This window comes from Gavia stellata, chromosome 3, assembly GCF_030936135.1.
Source record: "Gavia stellata isolate bGavSte3 chromosome 3, bGavSte3.hap2, whole genome shotgun sequence".
NCBI lineage: Eukaryota > Metazoa > Chordata > Aves > Gaviiformes > Gaviidae > Gavia > Gavia stellata.
Genome location: NC_082596.1, coordinates 38121237 through 38145325, shown reverse-complemented (window position 1 = coordinate 38145325; position 24089 = coordinate 38121237). Strand labels below are relative to the sequence as shown.

Below are 24089 nucleotides of genomic sequence, written 5' to 3'. Positions count from 1 at the left end.
GGGGGAAGGGGAGGGGAGAAGAAATGTAAAACTGCAAACCCATGTAATTTTTATCTGGGCGCTCTTATAGGACTTTTGCTTGGTTTATCCACCTGAATTCAAGTATGCACTTGAACATTTGCATCAGAAATTAACTGCTCTACATGTCTGCATAGAAGGATAATTGCTGTTCAGACAATCTGCTGTCAGATGGTTCTCCTAATCCAAAGTGTTGGGTGTATCATCTTGGATTTCAAATTAAGGATCAAATTCATGGAGATGCTTCAGTCACTTTCTTTATGGGGTCTATCATTAAAGCTCACTTTAATGACCATTCTGGCTGCTTTGGCTGTTCTGGTATATAATTTCTTTGAAGTTGTAATTTAATTGGTTTATATTTAATACTACACATCTAAGGCCAGTGGAAACGTTGCAGGTTAGTATTCTCTTGGAGTTCGAATAAACTCTGGTTTATTATACATGAAATTGTAAGGTTTTTTCCCCCATGATTTGCAGAACTTGAAAGCACATGAATGCAGCCAAGATACTTGAACATACGAAAACTTCTGTAGTGAAATTACTTGAAATAAACCTGGAAATGCAAATGTTAGTATTCTTAAATAGTGACATCATTATATGTATTTGTTGTCATTACTAGGCAGAGTTAAGCATACTTGGGATAACTGTAAAAGTGTGGATTGACTTGAATTTTTGTTGTATTTCTTGGGACCTGGCTCTCCATGGTGGTTTTTTTGTATACCTTAGATTTGCTGACAATAGTAAAGCCTTGCTTTTGGTCTGGGATTATTTGCTATGTTTTCAAGGCTTTTCTATGACTTACAGTTTGCATTTATTTAATAATTCTGCAGAACTGTCTGTGTTGCTAAACTAGTGGCTGAAATGAGTTCAGAAGCCAAGAGCATCTTAATTCTCTGTGAAATAAGTAATTTAAAGTAATACGGTTTTCTTAAAACCTTATTTTGCCTTGAAGGTAGAAATTGTTTCACTATGCATTTAAATAGCAACATCATCATAGTATAGACCTGCATGTCTTTTGATTATGCAGATTCTCAGTTTGGTGTATTTTTAGGGGAAGCCAGAGTATGTATCATTGTCTGTGACCTTTTCCAAAATAAAGCTATTGTCTTATTAAGACTCGGAAATGCAGCACATAATTGTTGCATGAAATGAGGCATCGTTTCATATGAGCCTGTTAACTTTGTACCATTTGATCATCCCAGGACCTACCTAAATGACAAGTGATAGGAAGTAGGGATATGTATCCCAGACATAAGAGAGGTTTCCTTTTGTAGGGAACTGCTCTGATTTCTAATGATAGGAAAAGAACTTAAACGGGATGTTTCTGCTTTTCTTCTGTGATCAGGAGGGCACTTTTTAGAAGTTCTGTACTCACTACAGCTTCCCTGTAGGCTTTGTGAAGAATTGAAATTGGGATAGAAAACTGCTGTTTCATACTCTTCCCTGCTTCGTGTTTTTCTTGGCATAAGTGTGCAAATACAAATGGCAGCCAGAATTGGCACTGAATAGTATTTGAGAAGTACACTTTATTTATACAACTCCAGCAATAATAATTGTAGAACTCTCAAACACTCTAATTCCTAATTAGAATCTAACCACATTAAACATTAAATAAACTCACAATTAAGGACTGTGCAATGCAATATTAGAAAAAAATGTGTTATGTGTTGAAAACCGAGCATGTAAAAGGGGTTCAGTGGGCTTCCACTATGATCGCCTGTTGTAGTTTGAAGTTTTCTCAGCTTATAGGTAAAACAGTTGGTTTTTTTAAGTAGCTGCCTTAATTGGTAAGGACTTAATATTGCATTTTCATTGGTGCTACATCAGCTTTCCTCTCTTATTCAGATACATTCAGAATTAAGCTTTAAATTTTAATTCTGAAAGTGAAGGTGCGATGTGTTATTTCAGGTTTCTCCTAATTGGTAATAAAGATTATGGCGCTCTCAATTCTGGTGGAAATTTTTGAGTCAGAAAAGACTCAAACTTGTTTTTAAACATGTTAATGAACTTTGGAAGGATAAAAAGAAGGGAGATTAGCAGAAAATTACTTTCTTGTAATATTTTCAAGATTTCTATTATATCTCAAAGTGAATCAGAAAATCAAAAAGATTCTTTCATTGGGCTAATTTGTGACAGACGTGTTTTGCATCTTGCTCATTTTACACTTTCTGAAGCTCGTGAGATGCTTTAAGCTAAAAAGAAATATAATTTGATGTGTAGAATTTTAAAGTTGTCTCCAAAATATTTTGGAAATGTTGAAATCTTTCAAACCAGTGTTCTCCTACTAAAAAAAAAGTTTAGAAAAATCATCATTTTTGGAGTAAAAATTAAATGCAAATTCAAGAAAAAATTGTTTTTATTGATTAGAATAAGCAGACATGTCTGCATAAAAGGAGCAGAAACTTTGCTATGAATTATAAAGCTTTCAAATGTATAAATTCTTTTCTAATTATGATTGCAGTTTAATAGGAACATACTGTTACTTCCAGGTCTACAACTGCTCTCAGTTTTCCTAGTTTTTTGTTTTGATTTGCTGGTAGTGAACACAGCTGAATTCACTGAGATTTCCCAGTCAGAACCTAGTGTTCTGTAAATTCAGGAAACTGCTGACTTTTATGAGGTAAACTTTGTAGATGTCATTTCTTTTCCATTCCCACTAGAGTGATACAAGATCAGTTGTATGATTAGCAGCATATTATTCACTTTGTAAAATGCAGCAACAGGACCATATGATGCATTACCAGAGGGAATTCCACATGCCTGTGGACATTTTTCAATCCAGAGTATCTTCTTCTTCATCAGGAATTCTTCAAAATACAATAAAGATTAATCTTGTACTCATCACAAACATGCTGGAAACATTTTATTCATTATTGATACGGATGCCCCTTGCTTGGTTGGTTTATCTGTTGCAATCCCAGCAGTCTTTTCAGAAATTCATGTGGGACAGGCAAATCCCTCTTTTCCCCTTACCCTTCCAAAAACTCTCCATTGGTGATGCTGAGACCAGAATCTAACCTGTTTGCATTTTTAATGGGACAAAGGCCTGGTTACCAGCAACCCATGTTGCATAAAATATTTGCCAAAAATATTAGACAGACTCTGCCTTCTGCTCAACTTGCAGACGGGTGTTCATCCCTTACGGCAATGTACGGCCTTTCTCTAAAGCTCTAGTTAAGCTATGTTTTAATCAAGAAAAAAATGGTATGATCTTCTAGCAGCTTTCTACATGTGACTTCAGATTGCAGCAGCGTGCATGAGCCAGCCTGACATCCAGCCTCTGATTTGGCAATTCACTCAGGCATGATCTTAACTGCAGTTGCGCGAGTAACTCCATCGTTACTCATCAGCCAAGCTTGTATTGACCAGCAAGAGCATAGCTAGTCCTCAGAAAGCCAGTTTCCCAAAATGAAGATATTAGATACGGGTGACAGGATTCTTGACATCTGGGAAGAAAAGGGAACAGATATCTTCTGATTTGGGCCAGGAAAAGATTGTACTAAATCTTTCTGAGAAAGGCTTCATTACAGGGAAGAGGGTGGAGACATCTGACTTCCCGCCTGGCTGAGGGGAACTGGACTTTGGCTATAAATCTCTTGCTTTCATCTGCTGTGGAGCTGAAAGGAAGGAGGAGATCAAAAGTGAAAGCACAGTCATAACTCAGGTGATTTTAGAGGCCGGGGAGATCAGTTTAGGGGGCACTTCCTCATCAAACGAGGAAACTGAGTTAGGAGTCTCAGTGGGCATGAAAGGATAAACAAGATGTGCAGAAAAAAGTTGAAAAATATTGTTGGTGACTAGGGAAATGCAGAAAAGGAGATTGAGATACAGGACAAGGTGAGAAAAGGCTTTCTTGCTCTTCCCTTGGAAAACATTTTCTGATATGATAGAGAACAACTTTAGCAGAAAATAAAAAATTATACATGACAGACAGAGGGTTACAGTTATCCCAAAATCTGGCAGTATAGTCATCATGTATGAGCAGGTTATGAAGATCCGTCTTTTGTCAATGCAATCACCTTTTTTGTGTGTGTATACTTCTAAGAGGCCATGTTTACTTTAAGGCAGTAAGTCTTTCAGGCAGACTGATGCCTCTTTGGGTCAGATGAATGAAGAAGGGAATAGTTTGGTCAGTTGTGGAAAGAAAATTAGCGCTAGAATAGAAGGTATTGCAGATGCGGTCCATCTATTCCCCTGTCCTTAGGGGCAGCAGGATCTGACGCCGGCTTTGAAAGTGGCTCTAGGTACAGTAGGGAGAAAGACTATATCTGACCTTGGCTAATGCTCTCGCTGCTGCTTGTGAGTCATCCAGTCCTGCAGGCAAGATGGGAGAAACAGGTGGTGCCTCAGCTGGTGAATTACTGGAGGGAGAAGAAGAGTCTTTTGTTCAGTAGCAGAAGCCAGCCTGAGCAGCTACTGCCACTGCTTCTGGCACAGGTTAATGGGAAGAGGAGGGTAAGCACACAGGGCTTGCCACAGCTGCTATTGCTGCTGGAGTCTTCTCTATGGAAAATGGTTTTTTTTGTGGCAAAATCAAGCAAAAGTGCTTCAGCAAAACTGGTGTGGTGGTCTTCTGGGACCTGGAATCTGATGTGCGTTAATTAAAGCGCACAAAACCTCAGGCTGATGTGCAAAATACTACCTTGATGTTTGTGAGCTGAATTAGCCATGATAAGAAAATACGTTTGGCTAGTCTGCTATAATCTTGGGCAGTTTCCTTTCCAAGCATAGGTCTCCGTGTTCTCTCTAGGATCATTTTGAATATTGTGAAAGAGCAAAATATTTTCCACCATCCAGATGCCTATAGATACACTAAGAACATAAAGAGAAAACATAAAAAACACAAGTATTTCAGCATTGTTTCTAAATTTGTGAAGATAAGCCTACTATCATAGACACTTATAAAAATTGTAATATATGAACGTTTTCCTTGTTGTGGGTTTCTTTTAGGATATCTTCTTTTGACAGTGTGCAAAATAAATTTTTATTCAGTTTTAATGTACAAAACATCGTGCTAGCTTTGTTCAGTAGGTGTCAATATGATAGATTGGGCGCTTCAGTTGAACTGGTTTTCCTAAAGTGAAAATATACAAGCAATGACCTTATTATAAATATATATGTTTTTGCAGCCCACCTTGGTTTTGTTTATGACAGTATAGACTTAAGGGTAGAAACAATGTTAAAAGAAGTCTGAGGGGAAAAAAATAAGTAATTTTTCTTTAATTCTTTTTTCAAACAAAAAAGAATATTTCTTGCTAGGCTCCCAAAAGCAGGATGGTTGCTCTTAGAAAAATAATTACATATATTTTGTGATCCAGGTGCTCTGACATAATTTCAGGACTTAATTTCTTATCTGTTGAGAAGGCGAAAACTCTTTGTGCCCTGGGAATCTTCTGCAGGCAGACTTCTTTGTCTTCCCTGATTTAATTCCAGATGTCAGAGAAGTCATTTGTGCTGTTGGCAGCTTCCTGTGCTATCTGTAGCGGTGGTGTTTTTCTTTTTTTTCAACAGCACACAGAGCAACTATGGAGAAAAAAAAACCACAACTCACCAAACAACCCAACAATGCTACTCTTATTTTGATAAGACCAGAAGTAAAATCCCCATAACAAGAACTCAGTGTGCGTTCTCCATGAAACACGCTGCCTTGCAAAATGGCAGCAGATCAACAGACAGGCGAACACATTCGTGTTTATTTGGCATAGTGAGCAGTATCTTTTATAATTCTTTGCATTTGGTTTTTCAGTCTTTATGTTTGAATTTTCAGTCCTGGTGTTTCCTATAGTGTGTTACAGCAGTATCAAGCAAAGGGTAAAAGTGTTAGAACACGGACTAGTACAGAAAGTATGTCAAAATATTTTGGAAGTAACAATACACAGTCATGAAAAAAGGATTTTGTTGTCTGCATTGATGTTATTAGTATGGAATCTTCTCCAAATATTCTGTGTAATTCTTTGCCACATTTCTCTAAGGTGGAGGTGAATTGCTCTCCTCCTTACCAGTGTTGCACAAAGACCCTGAGTCAGAGCCAGAAATAGAGTTTTTATGTCCCCAGTGGAGTTAGGGAACCTCAGCCCTAAACTGTTATCTTATATATTGCATGTGTAGCTGCTCCCCTGTTCCAAAAGGCTCAGTTGGTACACCACGTTTTGGTCGCAAGTTTGTCAAACTTCTAAAGATCATCAAATTTCTAAGGATGTGCCTCTTCATGTTTAGAATTTTCTCAGCATTTTTGGGCATGTCTTCTCATTCTTCAAAGAAGCTGTACACTGGTCATTTAGATGCCATTTTGTGCTAATGAAGTTTCCAGAAGAATGCTTGAGGAAGTTTAGGTTTGTAATTTGAATTTCAAGCTTTGCCCGGACAGGGTTGTAGCAATCTGAGTGACTCAAGGATATTCCTAGAATGACAGAGTTTTCCATAGATAATTCTAAAGGTTGGCAAACAAAACTGGATTAAGATTATTTATTTTTTTTAAATGTAAATGACAAACGTCCTATCTTTTATCTTTCCTATTCATCTGATCATTTAAATTTAGACTGCTTTTTATGGTACCCAACCAACTTACTCCTCTGGAATGTTTCATGGAGGTCTCTTAACTCTGAATTCAGGAAATCAGCTAGAGTCTGTGCCAGGGGCAGCAGATCTCCATTTGCAGTGCTGCAAGGATGAATCCCTGTACTATAGCAAAGTAACTAGAATGCTGGTAGCACAAGATGAAAATTTGGAAGATTATGTTATGTTTAAACCATATGGCTTTGCTGTTACTTGACAAAACTAAGAATTGAGGGTAAGTTAAGGGAAACTCTGGAATCCACTTGAAAAGCTTTGAGAAAGTTGAGGACCACTGTCTAGGTGACAAAGGTCTGGAATCCTGCTGTGCACAGGGATACGTGTTATTTTCTGTGCTTGATGTTGTGCTAAGAAACATCTACACTAATGGAGATGAATGTTGAAGTAACCTCAGCTAGACCTGCACTATACTCCAGGAAACAAAGATGATTTATTGACATGTGTGCGTGATAAATGAAATTGCATTAAGTTTGAGCTGATTTTTCCCTTTTTTTTTTTTTCTGACGAGCATGGGAATCATGTATGCCAATTGATTGCTCAGTCCAGGAACATGGCTTTTTTAGCTGTGTCCTTCCAATTTGTAATGCTTTACTCCTTCATGTAATGTGGTGCTCAGCAATGAGTCTGGACTTTGAGCAGCAAACTTGAAGTTATGGTATAGTTTTTAGAACCATTTAGTGCTATTTCAGAGGAGTTTCTAACTTTATTTGTGTGTCTGGTTCTTTAGTGAATCATAAATTGGCTGAGATGTCCATTTTACTTTTCTTTCATTTTTTTTACAGGTGTGTTTTTTCTATGTTTAGTAGTAGTTTATGCAGTTTATCTTCAAAAGCTTCTATAAACTTTTTTCTGTTAGCTGTCACAGCGCAGCAGCTGTCAACTCCTGAGTAGTTTCTGGGCATCCTTACGTATTTTCCTTTTAAGGTGCTCCTTAAAGCTGTGTCTACAAATGACCTGTTATTTTCTTTGTTTACTAATTTTTGAAGAACTGTTCTCAATTGATGTTCAAATAATTCTGGAGTCTTTTGAATAGTCATCTCTCCCTCAGACCTACTGTGTGTTCATACAAGTTCTGAGACATTTATCTTTCCATAGCCACGGTGCTGGATTAAGGTTATTTTACACTGTAACAAAAGCAGTTACTTCTCCATCCTCCTGCCTGGTGATGGCTGTCTGTTCTCCCTAGCAAAGTCCCAGAGCAGAGGTGATGTGCGTATGGAGTGAGCAGTGTCTCTGCGTTCCAGGAAGGCAGTTGGTAAGGGTATTTGGCAGCAGAGAAACATGGGGAGAAGCCAGAGGTTTCAACGTTGCTTTGCATTGCTCACTCCACAGCAGGTGAAGCCCACCAAGAATGGGTCTTGGTGGAGGTGGATGGAGGTAGACACCTCCATCCCTGCCTGCACGCCCCTGAATTCTTTTTCATTGCTTTTCTAGAAAATGTGAGATTATTCCAGTTATTTTGAGATGTGTGTGGTTTCATAGTGCTTTCATGTAAGTGCTCTGAAAGATTCAAATGGTCACATCCGTTGCTTTGTGGGACATAGTGTTATGATTTTTTCAGGAAGCAAATCTGCAATGATGGGGACAACAGGTGGCAAATCTTTAGGAAAAACTAGCATTGTCACTACACTACCCCTTCAGTATGAGTACAGGAAAATAACACATGGGCTTGCGCCAAGTTGCTGGAAGGGGCTGAAGTCATCCCAGGCCTCCCTACCTTTATTAGTGGCTTGTGTCTGGGTTCTGCGAGAGGCTGGATTTTCCTGGATTCGGTTTCTGATAACCTCTGCAGATGCGGGGTCTGGGACAGCGCTGCTTGGACAGGCGAGAGCTCTGTTTAATTGCAGCTGATGTATACTCTTCTTGACCTTATGACTCTCGGCTAGTGTCTTGAGTGACTTGAGAATAACTAATGCCCTGGCTCCCAGACCATTCTCAGTTCCGCCTTCAGCCAACTGAATGTTCACCTTACTTCACAGTTACAGGAAATGAAGATCTTCTGGGATAACATGAGTGTGGATGAGCAGTATGTTTGGTCTATGGGGAAATAATGTGAACAGAGAGAGATTACAGACAGTAAAAATAGACATGAGTCTCAGAAGTAGTTGTGATTTTTTTTTTCCCCCTCTCAATTCTGAAGTATATTTAATACTGTTGGCTGGTTTAGTGAAAACTTTCAAAAATGAATTTAGGGTCATATAGTTAAACAGGCTTTCACTCTATGTGGGATTAGTTGAGCACTGTACAGGCGATGCGCACAGCAAATTTCCCATAACCCTCTTGATATTTGTAGCAGGGAAGGATATAAAGGGCTGTTGTCCACCAATAGTTAACTGCTGCAAATGAATTAGTGATATTTTTTACCATCAATAAAACATTAGAAAGAAAGCATAAATAGTCAGGAAAAAGAGGGGTTTAAAGAAGTAGAAAATCTACCTCACTCCAGAAAGTGATATGAAACATATAATATGCTGGCAATATTCCACACTTAATTCTGTTTATGTCCTGGATAACTAGATTTGTCTCTTCAGTAAGAAAAATGTGTAATGCCAGTTACATGGTCCTCTTCAGCAGAGAAAGGATCACTGCTTGGGAATGAAAATGTTTAAATCCCAGTGGAGAGAAAAAAAAGGGATGCTGTGACTGCTCTCCTTCCACACAGGGGTTATTTATTGCCTCTTTTATGGAATTTGCACCACGCCAGAATTTAGATGAGTTTGTGTACAGTATACAATGCACAGTGACTTGGAGCTAAATGGTTACGAAAGACATGACAGTTGTGCACTTGTGGTGCTAGTTTTTAATGACTAAAGAATATGCATGTCCGGGTGAAGAATTATCAATGTAAAATTTTAGTCTACAATATGTAGATATTTTCAGAACGTACCCAAGTCTTTGTAATGGAATGAATTAATAAAAATTAATTATATCCTTTGTATCTGAAATGTGATTTATTTATTTTGGAATGACTTACTGTACATCTTGTCTTCTTGTTGTTTCCAGTTCTTGAATGTGAAATATAACAAAACTTACTCTTTTGGTATTTCATTACTGGTATTACTAACTTCTCATTTGATCCCCAAGGATGCGGTTCTTGGGGAGGGAAGAGTGAACATTTTCATTACGCAAAACCAGGTGCAGCTGACTGTTGTCTAAGCCAATTTACTTTACAATGGGCTTGATTATTAATACATCAGAAATCTTACTTGTGGTTACTATGGTAAAAGTTACATTTCATAATAGTATTTCCCGACTAGTTTTAATTTAGAAATTAGAGGCTTATTTTGGCTTGTCTTGTAGTCAATTTGTAAAGTGCTAGAGTGAGATTTTTGAAAATGACTCATTTTGCTTGTGCTTGATTGTAATATGAATGCAGGGTGAAAGCAGTACTTCAGAGAATGTTCAGTTTCTCAGCTCTATTAGTATTTCCCTGTTGAACTCTTTTTATACATTATGTAGATAGGGCTTATATCATGTTAGGATAAAAGAACTACTAAATGCTTACTAAATAAAACACTTATTTTAGATTCCAAATAGTATTCTGATGTGACTCTGTATCCAAAGCATAAGAAATTTGGGAAACAAATTATAAGTGTAAAATGCCAAAAGTTGTTCAAATCTTCCTGAAATAACTTTTTTCCTTATTTGTCTTGTTTCGTGCAGGCTTTCCTTCACCGAATGATCCAGTGTGCTACAGCCAAAGTGGATAAAAATGTCACAGAAGAGACAGTTAAGGTTAGTCTCCTTATTACATATTTCTTCTGTTTTGTATCTGATGTTTTATTGATGTATGTTTTATTCTTTTGCAGATGTTGTTTTCAAACATTGAAGATATTCTTGTAGTTCACAAAAACTTCCTGTCCCTGGTGGAGGAGTGCTTACAGCCAGAACCTAATGCGCAGCACGAAGTCGGAACCTGCTTTCTTCATTATGTATGCTCTCTTTTATTACAGCCTTATTTCACTTTTTTCCTTTTCTGATTGTCTTTATTAATTATTGTCATGATGATGAGTGTACATAGTCATGAGGACAAAATATGACTCGATTGCGTAATGTAGAGTACTTTGAGGTCATCTCTTGGTTATTGTCACCTCTAAAAAAAGAGACGGGGAGGCGAATGAAGAAAGAACATATCAAATGGGCAAACTTTTGTTGTTGCTTCATTTTTATATTCATCAAATTAGCTTTTCCTGTCTTTTGTAGCTATGAATTGGGATGGTTCTTCACAAAACTGAATTTTTTTCTCTTTTAAATGCAGAGGAAAAATCAGTTGAAGGGCTAAAAGTTAATCCTGTCAATGATAACTTTTTCTTTCAAACAAGTGTGCAAGCTTACACCTTCTGCCAGAGGTTTCACATAATCCTATCTTCAGGGCTTTTGAGTCCTGGACAAGGAGTCAAAACTATATGCCTAATGCTGTGCTTTGCCTAACAGAAACATGAATATTTCCTACAACTGTGTTTTAGTTACAAAAGTAACCGCAGAGGTCTTGCACTTGCCAGTGTCCTGCTGGATGAGAGACCCCCAGAGCCAAGTGGTGGCTGGGGTGCCGGCATGTGGGGCCATGGGTGAGGAAGGGTCCGTGTGCTGGGGTGCAGGTGTCTAGTGGTGGGCAGTGGGAGCACTGCTGAGTCCCACAGCATTGTAACTCAGACCACAGGACCTGCGGGGGCCAAGGGCTCTCTCTTTCACCAGAGCTCCATTTGGTGAGAATCCCTGTGGGGTGATGGGCTTTGGAAGTAGACCTCAGCCCAGGCTGACAAACTGAGCCCTGCAGCATGGGCGAGACTTACTCGTGCCCATACATGAGATGGAGGTACCAGGAACAGGGCAGTACAGAACAGGGAAAGTAATAGTAGGCTTTATTTTTGTTCCCTTTTGATTCTAGGCAAAAATGTTAAGTATTTAACAAAGAATTGCATACGCTAGGTAAAATATCTCCATGGTTCGTGACTGTGAAGATGTTTTACTTCTCACAACTGCAGTATCTCCACAAGTATGTTTGTATGTCCTGTAGTAATTGTTTTCTGGGAGTATTTTTCCTATAGGAGCAAAACAAGGATGTCAGTGTTACAAAGCTCTTCAAAATCAGGACAAGTTAGTTTGCTTTCAGTTGTAGCCCTAACAAAAAGTCTAGGTTTTGTTGTTATCTCTGGTTAGAGTCCCATTTGTTTGCTAAGTCTTTATTTATTCGTTGTGGGAGGAGAAAATTACTAATGGTTCATGGAAGTATTTTGCAGGAGTTGAGTAACATCAGTTTTTGACTCTGCAGAAGTATGGATTATATTTGCACACAAGTGTTTGCAGTCAAAATAGGTAGTAATGTCAGTAAATAAGCAACTTGGACATTTTCTTCCTGTTTTTTTCATCCTGTTTTTTGTAATAGTCCAGTCTCTGAAATTTTTCAGCAAATTCCCAAATGAAGCTTCCAGACTTCATAGGCTGGATATTGGGAAAAATTTCTTTACTGAGAGAGTGGTGAAACACTGGAACAGGCTGCCCAGGCAGGTGGTGGAGTCACCCTCACTGGAGGTGTTCAAGGAATGTGTGGACATGGCATTGTGGGACATGGTTTAGTGGGCATGGTGGTGTTGGGTTGATGGTTGGACTTGATGATCTTACAGGTCTTTTCCAACCGTAGTGATTCTGTGATTCTGTGATAATTCTAATTTGAGGTTGGACCTCAAATAGTAAATGTAGGAGGAAGAGCTGACCTTCGAAGATGAAAACTATATTAGCTATTCAGCTTTGAAAAGTGTTCATTCCATGTTTTATTTATTAAAATAAAAAGTCAAAATGGCATGTGAAGAACAATGTATTTCTTTATTTCTGCAGAAAGAGAAATTCCGTATCTATGATGAATACTGCAGTAATCATGAGAAGGCACAGAAAGTTCTGCTTGACCTTAACAAAATAAGGACAGTGCGGACGTTTCTTTTGGTAAATAAACTTTGAACTGGTGTTCCAACTTAATATTTTTTGAGTGGGCAGTGAATTGTTAGCACTGTCACCTCCACCATGTAACAACTACAAGCACACCTGCAGGTGGTTAGCAGGCAGTTTCAGCTGGGGGTGGTGGTGTTTACGGAGGAAGGGGGTGTACATCATATTTTCACTGCTGCACTTGGATCCGTGCGTAATACAGCATTAGGCAGTGTGCCTTGAACTTGCTGGCCAAGAGACAAGGTTGTAAATCCAGACATGTCTGTAGAAAGAAAAAAGAAGAGGGTAAGATATGTGAGGAGGGATAGGGAAAGAAATTAGAGAAAGGAAGCTGAAGGACTCATCAGAACTTCTGAAGAGAAGGTCCATGTTCTGGTACTGTAGCCACGGCTGTGCCAGACAGAAAAATGTTTTGTTATGGATCATAGAGTAGCCATCCTGGTCTTAGATGCTGACTTAATCTGAGGCCAAAAGAAACAGCTACACAATTAGTCTTTCACTTTACAAGGCAAATAAGGAGGGCTTTTAAAATGTTAAGCATGCCAATCCTCATGATTTTCCCACAGCAAAACCAGTTTCCATGTAAATACTCAGTTTTCTAATAGTTGACATTAGTTGTTAAAAGAAGGATTCAGTATGCAATGATTTTTGTGTTTTCCTTCATGGCGTCATGTGATAACAAGGTCAGCTTTGAAATGTGGGGCCTACTGTATTGCAACTTAAATGCTTGAGAAGGTGCCCTCAGATGTGATATTAAATTTTGGAGTTATCAGATCTGTTTACTGCATTTTGGGACTGAAGAGCAAATGATACTATCAGCAAAGCATCACAGATATGTTTAAAAAAAAAAGATGATGCCAATGCTGACAGTATCACAAGTTTTATTGAATTTTAATAATTATTTTTAGCATGCAGTAAGCTTTCATGACCACTGTTGACAGAGTTCTTGGTGAAGTTGTCCTATTGCAGCTCACTAAATTTTTGAAAGATACTGAGTCTGACTCTCTTCCTAGCTGCATTTACTTACAGCCAAGTCAGTGAGCAGTGTGGAAATTCCCTTGTTGTAAGGGGGTACTGGGTGATGTGAAACTCCATCCGCCTTTTTGCTAAGAGTCTCTTATTCAGCAGTGTTCCATTCATAGTTAAAAACAGCTTCAAAATTGTACTGTTTTTCCTCAGCAGTTGACACAGTATCCCTCAACTTGCCCCAGACTTGAGGAGCTGCACAAACATGGTTCTTGTATTGAGAGCAGCATGGCCGGACTCAAGAAGGGGTGGATGCTGACTACAGAGACAAAAAGCAAAACATTCTGGAGAAAGATTGCAAAGAGCTTGTTCTGTGAGAAAGGAAGTCAAGCGTGCAGTTGTGGCAGTTCATGATGTGTCAGTGTCATGTACTCCTGGAGGCGTGCACAGGGCTTCCACATCTGCTTTGGGTTCCTCATAGATTCAGGACATATCTGTAGAATAAGTGGCAGCAGTCTAACCTAGAGAACAGGAGGTCTGACAGTTCGGTTTCAAGGTACAGTTGAAGCCTTCTAGCCAGACAGAACAGTTCAGGTCATTAGAGGCTGGGAGTTGAAACCAGATTTTTGAGCCTTTAAGTATAAGGACAGACATTATATAAACCTATAGTCTGCATTGCCATTAACTTGTTTAAGTTGCCCAGTCTTTTTCAGTAAGGCTTTTTTGTTGGCAGGTTAAGTCAGTTCCTTCAGGATAAAGGATCCTCTAGGGTAAGACAGAAGCTGGTTAACCATGAGTTCAAAGCAGAGACTTAAGGGTGGGTGTAGAGATCCCCCTGGCAGCACTGGTTATGGGGTATGTGTGTTGTGAGTTACGTGCTGAGTGGAGCGGCCACCCATTTGGGTAGTCTCTGTTCCATCAACAATGTGTCTGCATCCAGATTTGTGGCCTGCATCAACATACCATCTGGCTGTGTTGAACTACTTATGTTTAGTGTTCTCAGTTTAGACATCTTGCTCTTTGAAGCTGTAGATTATCTCATACCATTGCATCACAATTCCTTCTGATCTCTCCATAAAATAATTTCCATCATTACTTTAGGTCTTTATGTACTTACACTTTAATGCCAGCAATTTCAAATATTTGCTGTGATGTCCCTTGCATACTTTGCTATCTCAAATAGCCCTTGTTCTTTTCTCTCTCAGCTGCTTTTTCATGGATGTTTCCACCCAATATCTCATGTATTCTCTGCTTCCATAGTTGGATGTCTTGTCAAAACTCACATATTCTTTAGCCCGTGACTAAGGATATTTTATTCATTGCACATTGTGTTTAAATATAGAAGCATGTAAACAGACTTTTTTTGTGTGTGTGCATTAGGATGGCCGTATTCAAACTTTTCAAAGCATCTTTGATGCTGCTTACTGTTGTGAACACACCTTTTGGAACCAACAGCACCTATAGTGGTCACCCTGAATTAATTTTATTTTTGTTCATTGAAGTGTGAAAGCATATTTTTAGCATTTTATTTACTGTATTTTATTTTTAAACTTTAAAAAAAGGCCACTCTTAATCAGACTGGATGAAGAGGATGCTTAGGGGAGATGCCTGCATAACACCATTGCAGCTTCCTAGTCATGTATGATAGTCAATGTACCTTCCTATGCATGTGTTCAAGCCTGTTCTTTTGACACTCTTTAAAACCTCCTCATCACATATTTAACATATACATGTATAATTTATATATAGCTTAGCCAATATTGCTGTATGCGTATGACCTTGTCTTTATTTCTGATAATTTTCTTGGGATTTTTTAATAATTTCTGAAACTGTTCACACTCTAGAATTGCATGCTCCTTGGAGGACGCAAGAACACAGATGTACCATTGGAGGGATATCTAGTAACACCGATACAGAGAATATGCAAGTATCCCCTTCTTTTGAAGGTACTTACAAGATTTTTATCTAGAACTTCATACTTCTGTATAAAAACTGGTTGCTAAGCATATTTCCAAACTGCAGGAACAATCTCTCTACACAGTGAATAATGTCTTTATTAGATATTGGACCCAGACTTGCTCTCATTAAAACCAGTGGCAAGTCTTCTGACATCAGTATTAAAAGGACTGAGGAGTTTGGCTGGGTCAAGATGATTAGCTCCCTTCTGCATCTAGTCGTAAGGTTGCCTCTCCATTGTTGAACGGAAGTGAGCCATTTAAGGGAGTTTAATGAGACTGATTTCAGCTGGGTTTGACCATGTCCTTGCTTAAAATGCTGGGGATGGCAGAGTTTGTTAGTGACATGCTTTGATGATTCTAATTTACCATCACCAAACTGTAAATGAAAACTATTTATGAAAATGATTCGTAAGAACTGTAGAGTAACAGTAAGATGCTGTAGGTGGTTCTATGTACATTTATATGTTTGTTCTTATCGTACTGTTAATGCTTAAAACTTAATGAAAAATGTTAAACGTGCTGATAAATGTTAGATATTCAAAATTCTGAGTTACTGAAATTTTTCGCATGTTAGGAAAGAAAATAATACAATTGGCAGGAAAGTAAATATTTAAAACAAATTTATGCTTAACAAAGTAAGGTTTAATATTGTTTATAATTTCAAACTGAGAGAGAAAAGCCAAAGCAGATTCTGCTCTAGAAGCTACTTGAAACCTGATTATTGGACAGTATTTTTCACAATGCATGTATGAGTTTAGATGCAAAACATTGCCAGTTATGAGGCATATGCATTTCATTGCACTGACATAAAAAACTAAAAGTAAACATGTTAAAAGAAAGGTTTTTAAGACATGTTAAATAATATAATAATTGCAATGAGGTTTGAGTCATCCCAGATATCTGTGGTTTTACAGTTCCCTTGGCCTATTTTAACATTATTTTTATCTTCTATTTTTTGAATGAAGGATCTACAGACAAAACAAGGGAAAATGACTAATGAATTACTTCAGGGATACATTGAAATTAATATATTTATGTTAAATTTAAATACAAGGTGTGGTGGCAGCAGGGTTAAGGCTCCAGAAGCAATGTACCCACGCCTCAGTCAGGGTATGCACTGAATGCTGTCCATAGTTGGTCCAGCTGTAAATGGGTAATTGGTAGTTTGAAATGGGAAATCTCAGATGCATACTGGCAAGTCCACTTTTGTTTTTTAGTATGGCTGCCATTGCCAGTAACCGCCCAAGATCAATGAGTCACCTAGGCTATTGTTCAGTGCTCTGGTGTATTGCACTAGATTAAACAATAGCGTGGAGCTAAAGGAACATGGTTTTTGCTCTGAGTTGTGGGAAAGGCAGGTGTTAATTTTGACATCCGTAAACTAACATTTTTAAGCAGAATTGTTATCCTTGCTGTTGAACCGTTCCATCCTGTGGAATAAAAAAACCAAAAAAAAAAACCCCAAAACCAAAGCTCAGCATGAAGAAACATTGCTGGGGGGAGAAAGTAGCTGAAATGCAACCTTTTTCCTAAGTAGTGGTTATTTTTATTGTTAGTAATTTATTTCTCTGAGTTTTAGTGTCCTCCTAGGACACAGTACTGGACAGTTTATTACTTTTCCACCTAGTAAAAGAGAAGTCTGGCTACTTTTTGATTTTGTATCCTACTCAATTTAAGCCTCCTGTAATGTACATTTAGAGATCAAAGACAGGTTTCTTTTTTCTTTTTTTTTAAAATGTCTAAATAGGAGTTACTGAAGCGGACTCCAAGGAAGCACAGTGACTATGCGGCACTAATGGAAGCCCTCCAGGCCATGAAAGCTGTCTGTTCCAACATAAATGAGGCCAAGAGACAAATGGAAAAATTAGAGTTTTTGGAGGAATGGCAGTCTCATGTTGAAGGATGGGAGGTACTGTCGTAAGATTTGTTGCTTTGTATATTGAGGAGGAAGTAACAGTTTTTAACAACTCCCTGTTGCACTGTTTTTGTGATCCTGAGGTACTGTCAATGCCCCAATTCTGTGAAATCACAACTTTTATTTGGGATCTACTCTATAAATTAAGTGTTGTCCATGACTGAGCACCATTATATAAAATAGCAGACTTCCAGGAAAGAGGGCAAATTTTTAGTGTTTGACTTAGAGTGTTGATCATTTACATCAACGTGTATGTGCGCACACATACACATCTATAAACTTGAATTTAACAGTTGCTCTGATTTTACTGCTATTGATGCCTGCCTAACAGGATTTTGTCTGGTTGAAAAAAATTTTTGTTATTTATTATTGATTAAGCACTGAGTCTATTAGTTTTTGTCAGCTTGTAGGTAGTCCCTTACTATTGGCTGAGCTAAACTAACATAAATGTGTTCAACAGAATCTGTGTAAGACTTGTGGGGTTTTTTTATAGTTTGCAAATGGAAGAGCTTTAATGCTTTAATTTTGTGAAGAAACCATAGGTCTGTTTCTGCGTTACGAGTTTCAGTAGTAACCAGAAGAGCCACCCTTTCCCCTAGATAACAACAAGATCAAGTAGTTGTAGCACCAAAATCTTCCTTTTGTGTTATTTTGAGCACTATAATTATTTTGTACAGAAAGATAGACGTAGATACAGGTGTGTTTTTAAATTGCCTTGGGTGTTTTGTATCAAAATGTCTGAGCTGCCTGCACAGAGGTGGGAGGGAAAAACGAGTGAAGTCCTAGTAAAAGAATTCTAAAGCAAGTAATGCAAACATTTGTTAAAAAAACCAGTTTTGAATGTAATACACAGGGTTTTTTAAGACACAAATTGCAACATGGAAGTAGTGCTTTGCTTTTTTGAATACTTTACTCAGATGTGCTACTTCTCTTCCTGAGGGAGCTGCTTAAGAACTAGAGGAAGAGATTTTATCCCTTTAAGCTTTGTGGAAGGCTTGCTGGATGGAGAAGGTAGCAAGAAAAATGTATTTTTTGCATGTTAGTCTGATCGACTGAGACCTGATCTTTCAGCTATGTCGTGGGAAATGGCCTTTGTATGGTGCAGAGAAAAGAACAGGTTAGGGACACCAATGGGACACTGAATCAGAGAAAGGTTTGAGCTAGACCTGCCTGAACATTAACTGACAGAGTTCCCCAAGAAGTCTGATGACTAAAAATTAGAATATTGACTAGAAGAGTCAATTTTTAAGGAGATATTCATAGTAATAGATAAAACAGCAGAAATAAAAAAATAGTTTCTGCACAGCTTTGTTCCCTCCCTACATCTGCTGCTGTTACCACACCTGCTGTTCCTTGAACTTGCTCTGCCTAAGGATACGCTCTGTTTCTGTAGCAGTGGATTCGGACTTCCCCTGCCTTCCAGAAGGGTTCAGCGGAACAAGCCACTATCTGAAAGGAGCATAAAAATGATACTGAACAATGAACCCTCTAAATACTGCCCATGACACTGCAAAATTATTTCCTATCTGCTCCATGTGAAATCTCCTGATCCGTGGACTTATGCAAACCTTTGGTTTGTTGTTAATTGAGTAGTGTGGGAAGATTTGATTCATTCTAAACGTGGATTAAGCACCTAATTTTACTTTAATCGAAATTCTTTGTGTTTCTTCAGCACATTGTGGGATTTGAAATGTATCACTTAAGGTATTTTTCCTTTTCCTGTGTAGCAGCATTTTCAAGAACTTCTCTTCCATTTCTGTAATTAGCGTAGGTATAATTTAGCACAGAGAAATCCTCTTATGCCAGAGCTCAGGGCACTGTAGTCTTTTGGTACAGGACTGTCACTGTAACACATTCCACTAAAACTCACTGTGCCTCAAGAGAAGGAATTTTAGCAAGTACAAAAGCTATATAATTGCTAGTCTGTATTCAGACAAACCTTTCTGCATTTAGTTGTAATCCTCAATCTCAAATTAAAAAAAAAGCCATTAAAGACAAATGACAGAGAATGTGTACTCATGCCATGATATTGTTTGTAGGATTTTGAAAAAGAAAGGACTACTTACATAAAGTAAACCTCTAAATATTGTAATTGAGAGGAGGTCTAGTTGACCTAACACTTTCCAAGAGAAGCAATGCTGTTTAGACTTGGTGAAGATAAGTTTCTTTCTGTAATTGGCTTGAACTTGCTGTCATCAGCAATAACTTGGAAAGATTAGTGTATGTGAATATTAAAATACATTAGACATGCTTGTACAATAACTTCATGATAGAAGCAACAGCAAGTTAAGTGCTTGTGTTGCTGAATATTTTGTGGCAAGGAAATTTGTGAAATAATCCTTATAACCTAGCACTGACTTTACTCCTATTATTTTCAACTTCTCAACTAAGTTTTCTACTGAGCTATAGTGATTAAAATACTTCTACTTGCTTTCAGTGCGTGAGTCTTATATTTGTCAAATCCATCTTAATGAACACACTCAAGTATAAAGTTGGAGTATTATTAACTCAGTGCATTATCTGTCATATAAGTTGGTTAAGAACTCACTGTTCTCAAACCTCTAACCCTGAAAAAGGAATCCACTTTCCTGCATTAAGTTTCTTCTGAATCCTTAGTAAGACATACAGTAGTAAATATGTTTGCTGTTGGAAATATGTTAATGAGCAAAGGTAACAATAAGGAAAGGTAACAATATGGACAGAAGCACGCGAAACATAGACTTACTCTCTTTGTGCTCAGAATGTATTCCATGAACCGTAACATAGTAATTTCCTTCCAATCTTGGATATTTTTTTTTTTGGTTGTTTGGTCATCCGTCCGTCCCCCCCCCCCGATTTAATTTTAGTTTTAAAACAGTATGTTTTCAGTAGTGTTATGAGGTGTTTATTGTAGTTTAGCTGATTGGGTTTGATGTTATCATATGGCAACCACCAGGTGCCCAATCTGGCAAAATTGCCCTGGTCTTAATATGTGCATCCTTTTCAAACATAATATACGGTTAGTCCTTGAAATGGTAAGAATTCCAGAGTATGTATAAGAGCTAACAGTATTTTGAATGATTCCCAACAACAACTACCAAAAATCTCTGAATGCAGTGTATGAGAGTGGATTTAATTAAATAAACATCTGGTTTTCTGCATTGCCTAAAAATAAAGAGGCAAACTTGTTGGAGATTTCCTTCCAGAAGGAAATGCTTAGCACATTGCTTGGCCCCAACTAGAAGGAAAGGGAAAAAAATAAAGACTATTTTTAGAATCTGATCAAAGCATGACTTGAATTCCTATACATAAGTGTCATAAAATGAAGCCTGTGTTTATTATGATAAAAATACGGATTCATGGAAAAATGGAACATCTGTTTCAAGAAAGAAAATTTTGAATATAATGACTTTCTCACTTAATTTCCTAAGTGGTTAAATTTATTGGCCTGAATTCAGAACTTGTGTAGGTGGCTGTCTCAGCTGGAGAATGGCTCAGCAGCTGAAGGAGTCTGTCAGTAAAATTTGCGTGGATGTTACAGTGAGAGAAGAAAAAATAAAATTGTTGCATTTGTTGTAAGCTGGAAACCGAACAACCCAGTCTGAATCACAGGCCAACTTAATGACAATAGCATGGGGTATTCTGTTCCTTTCCTTTCCGCCATATCATCAAGTAGTATTTTAATAGAAATTTCTGTTTTAAACTCCAGAATTTTTAGCCCTTTCCCCTATTTTATTTCTGTTTCCTCTGGCCATGTGCAAGTACTGAAGAGTAAGTTAATATCTGCTATTTCTGACCTTTATCACTGCTAGCGTGATGGCCACTGAATCAGTATGGTCAGACCACCGTGTTTGACTGAAATTTGCCCAGAATATGTGGATAAGTAGCTTTTGTAACAAATAAAACCAACAAATGCTGCTTTTGATCTCAAGGTAATGAAGAACATATTTTAATGTCAAAGATCGGTATTTAATGACTTAAGGATGAGGGGGACAGGCAACTGACTGGCAGCCCGGGGTTCTTAGGAGCCAGTTTGTCTAAATAGTCTGCAAGCTCTGAGATCTTACGGGCTTTTAGTTTTCACACCAGTGCACAGTACTCACAGTCCTCAGCCCCAGTGTGACCCACAGGAGAGGACTGCTCAGCAGTTAGATGTTCGGAGTCTTCAGTGGCTCAGTAGGAAAGAAGGAGGGAAAACTAGTCTAGATTCACAGCGTAAGCCTGCTTTGGAAAGCAAAAACTTGCTTTGCATTTTTTTCCAGTTGAATCCTTTATATGTTTTGTTGGAAGATGATTAGAACAGGTTTGTTTGTTTGTTGTACATGACATTTTCAAATTGACATATTCCAAAAATGCTGGTTTCACTGAAAACACCCCATCAGCTCTAACTGCAGGTGCTTTAAATGTATAGAAACATGAATTGTAGCATAGTAGTAGTGATTCTACATTTAGGTTGAGCAACTATATGATCTTCCCTTGCAAGCGCTGAGTATGAATGTACGCATTCATGAAAACTTTAAAATAGCAAATTACTTTTCAGATTCAAATTGCTCATATTTGACATTTCCCTGGTAGTTTCAATTGAAACATTTAATAAAAACATGTTTGTGTTAGAATATTTTGGTAATATTTATTCCAAAAGTACTGCTTGCAGGTAGCGTAGTTCAGTTTTAGCTGTGCAGTAGATAGCCTCTCCTGCTTCTGGGACAGTGTGACCTCTGATCCGTTACTGCAGCCTCGAACCTTCCCCCATGAGAGGGACAGCTTGGAGGTGGATAGATGAATTATCCTACTGTAGCTTGGTGATCCAGCTGTAAACCCATGTGGAGGTTCAAGGCGTAGCTACATCCTTCATGAAAACGTTCTTATAGTTGTCAGCCCTCCTCTGAATTGCATGGTGGACGTGGCAGTGCTTGCGTGCTCTCTGCTTCATCCTTCTTCGGGCATGTTTTTCATCCCTAAGGGATGCGATGGAGAGGAGTGCTGACCCCAGGTGTAGAGACAAAGTGCTTTGACAAAAGATGCCCTTCGTCTTTTCTCCCTTTCAGCTCCATGCCCACCCGAAGTCTAGGAACAGGCTGACCCTAACAGTGTTACATAGGCAAGGGAGTAGCAGGGGATTTTTCTGCACTGGCAGTGTTATGTGAGACAGCCAAATGTGACTTCTGATCCTGTTAGCTTATTCCCTTGGACTTCAGCAAATAAAACAGCAATAACAAAATTCACTGACCTCTGGCAACACCAGCATGGGTTGTGATCTTGTCAAAAGGTATCCGAAAAGTGAGGTTAACACTGTTCACTATTTGGACGGGAGGTCTCCAAGGGGAAAAAATATCTCTAGAATGTTTTTTTCATCATCTAGCAGTTTATATTAGAAAAGGAGGAAAATGAAGAAGAAAACAATAGCAAAGGGTACTAATATGATACAGATAATACTCACTGTCATATTGCAACATTGAGCTTGAATCATGAATGAGGCAAATCCTGATAATTCCAGTAGCTTGAATTATATACACTTAAAATATGTAAAAAATATGGTATTTTATGACATGATGCCGGCACAGTAGCAGATCTTGCTAGAACTGTTGGGAAAAGATAGTATTTTTCTACAGTGAAAATGAAATTTTTCAATAGAAAGAGACAAAACGTTTTCATAAAACCCTTTCTATGAAAAAATACATCCTTTTGTAGAAAGCTGAAACTGCTGAAACAGTTTTGAAGCCTTAAGCTGAAATTTTTTTGGCTTCCCTGCAAAAATTCACAATTTTCCAGCAAAGCTGAAGTTTTCTGTAAAAAGCAACCAAAAACCTTTAAAAATATCCAGCCTTTTAAAATGCAAATTATTAGTAGCTACTGTTCCAGCAAATTTTAAAGGCAGCATAAGGTATTGGTTACTCTTTTTAATACGCAAAAGCAATGAAATAGAATGGAAAGAAATTACCTGCTTTTCTGTAGTTGTGGTCAGCAAACGTTAAGTGCAGCCCTAATTTATGCTTAATTTATATTACTGAGTGTGCTTTTAAGGTGTTTCAGTGTTTGTTTTCAAATAAAACTGTGAAATTTGTATGCCAGCCTCTGGTGCTTGTTCTGTCTTAGGAAGAGAAGTATGGTGTAGTGACTATAGATGGCATTCATTTTTGGCTCATTTGATCCTAAATGGAAACAAGAGTGGTTAGTTAATACTGATCCTGAAGCTGCTTTATTTCAAGACTTGAATTGTGTTCCAGTGTGATGGTTGTGCAATCTCTCTTATCATCTCTGTAAACAGACTGCATTCTCCTTAGAACAGCGTCTGAGCTATTGCTCAATATTCAGTGCTGTGATGTACAAAGGATAAACGGTAAGATGAAGAGCTGAGAGCAGAACCCATGATTGCTTCTTGGCTCTTAATTGAATGCATTTTTCTTTGGGCTACTGTGGTTAGATCAAGAAGAGGAAGTAACTACAGCTATTGCAGGCATAAGTCATTCAGAACATGTGCAGATGAAAGGAAAGTCCTGGCTTTTGCAGGTTTTCCAAGCTGACTGTTGAGTGCCTCAAGTTAGGAAACTCCTCGAGCCATGGGTGTATGCTCAGTGCAGCCAGCATGCGTAATTATCAATGGGATCACATGGCTGGATGCATATAGCACATGGACAGGAGCTTTGTCCCACATGGATTTTCAGAACAATAGCAAAATACACCTCTGAATTCAAGGCAGGCTGCTTTGAGAGATAAATTTCTCTTTATAAGGCATA

General features: G+C 38.1%; 1 protein-coding gene across 1 annotated transcript in view; it reads left to right on the top strand.

Annotated features, from left to right (window-relative positions):
• The window catches only part of PREX2 (phosphatidylinositol-3,4,5-trisphosphate dependent Rac exchange factor 2), a 181069-nt gene that overhangs the window by 41826 nt on the left and 115154 nt on the right, over window positions 1-24089 (top strand). Inside the window, exons 2-6 of the mRNA XM_059836047.1 lie at window positions 10255-10326; window positions 10401-10523; window positions 12427-12531; window positions 15345-15446; window positions 17206-17367. Coding sequence (XP_059692030.1) covers window positions 10255-10326; window positions 10401-10523; window positions 12427-12531; window positions 15345-15446; window positions 17206-17367 — 564 coding nt within the window. The remainder of the gene's footprint in view (window positions 1-10254; window positions 10327-10400; window positions 10524-12426; window positions 12532-15344; window positions 15447-17205; window positions 17368-24089) is intronic.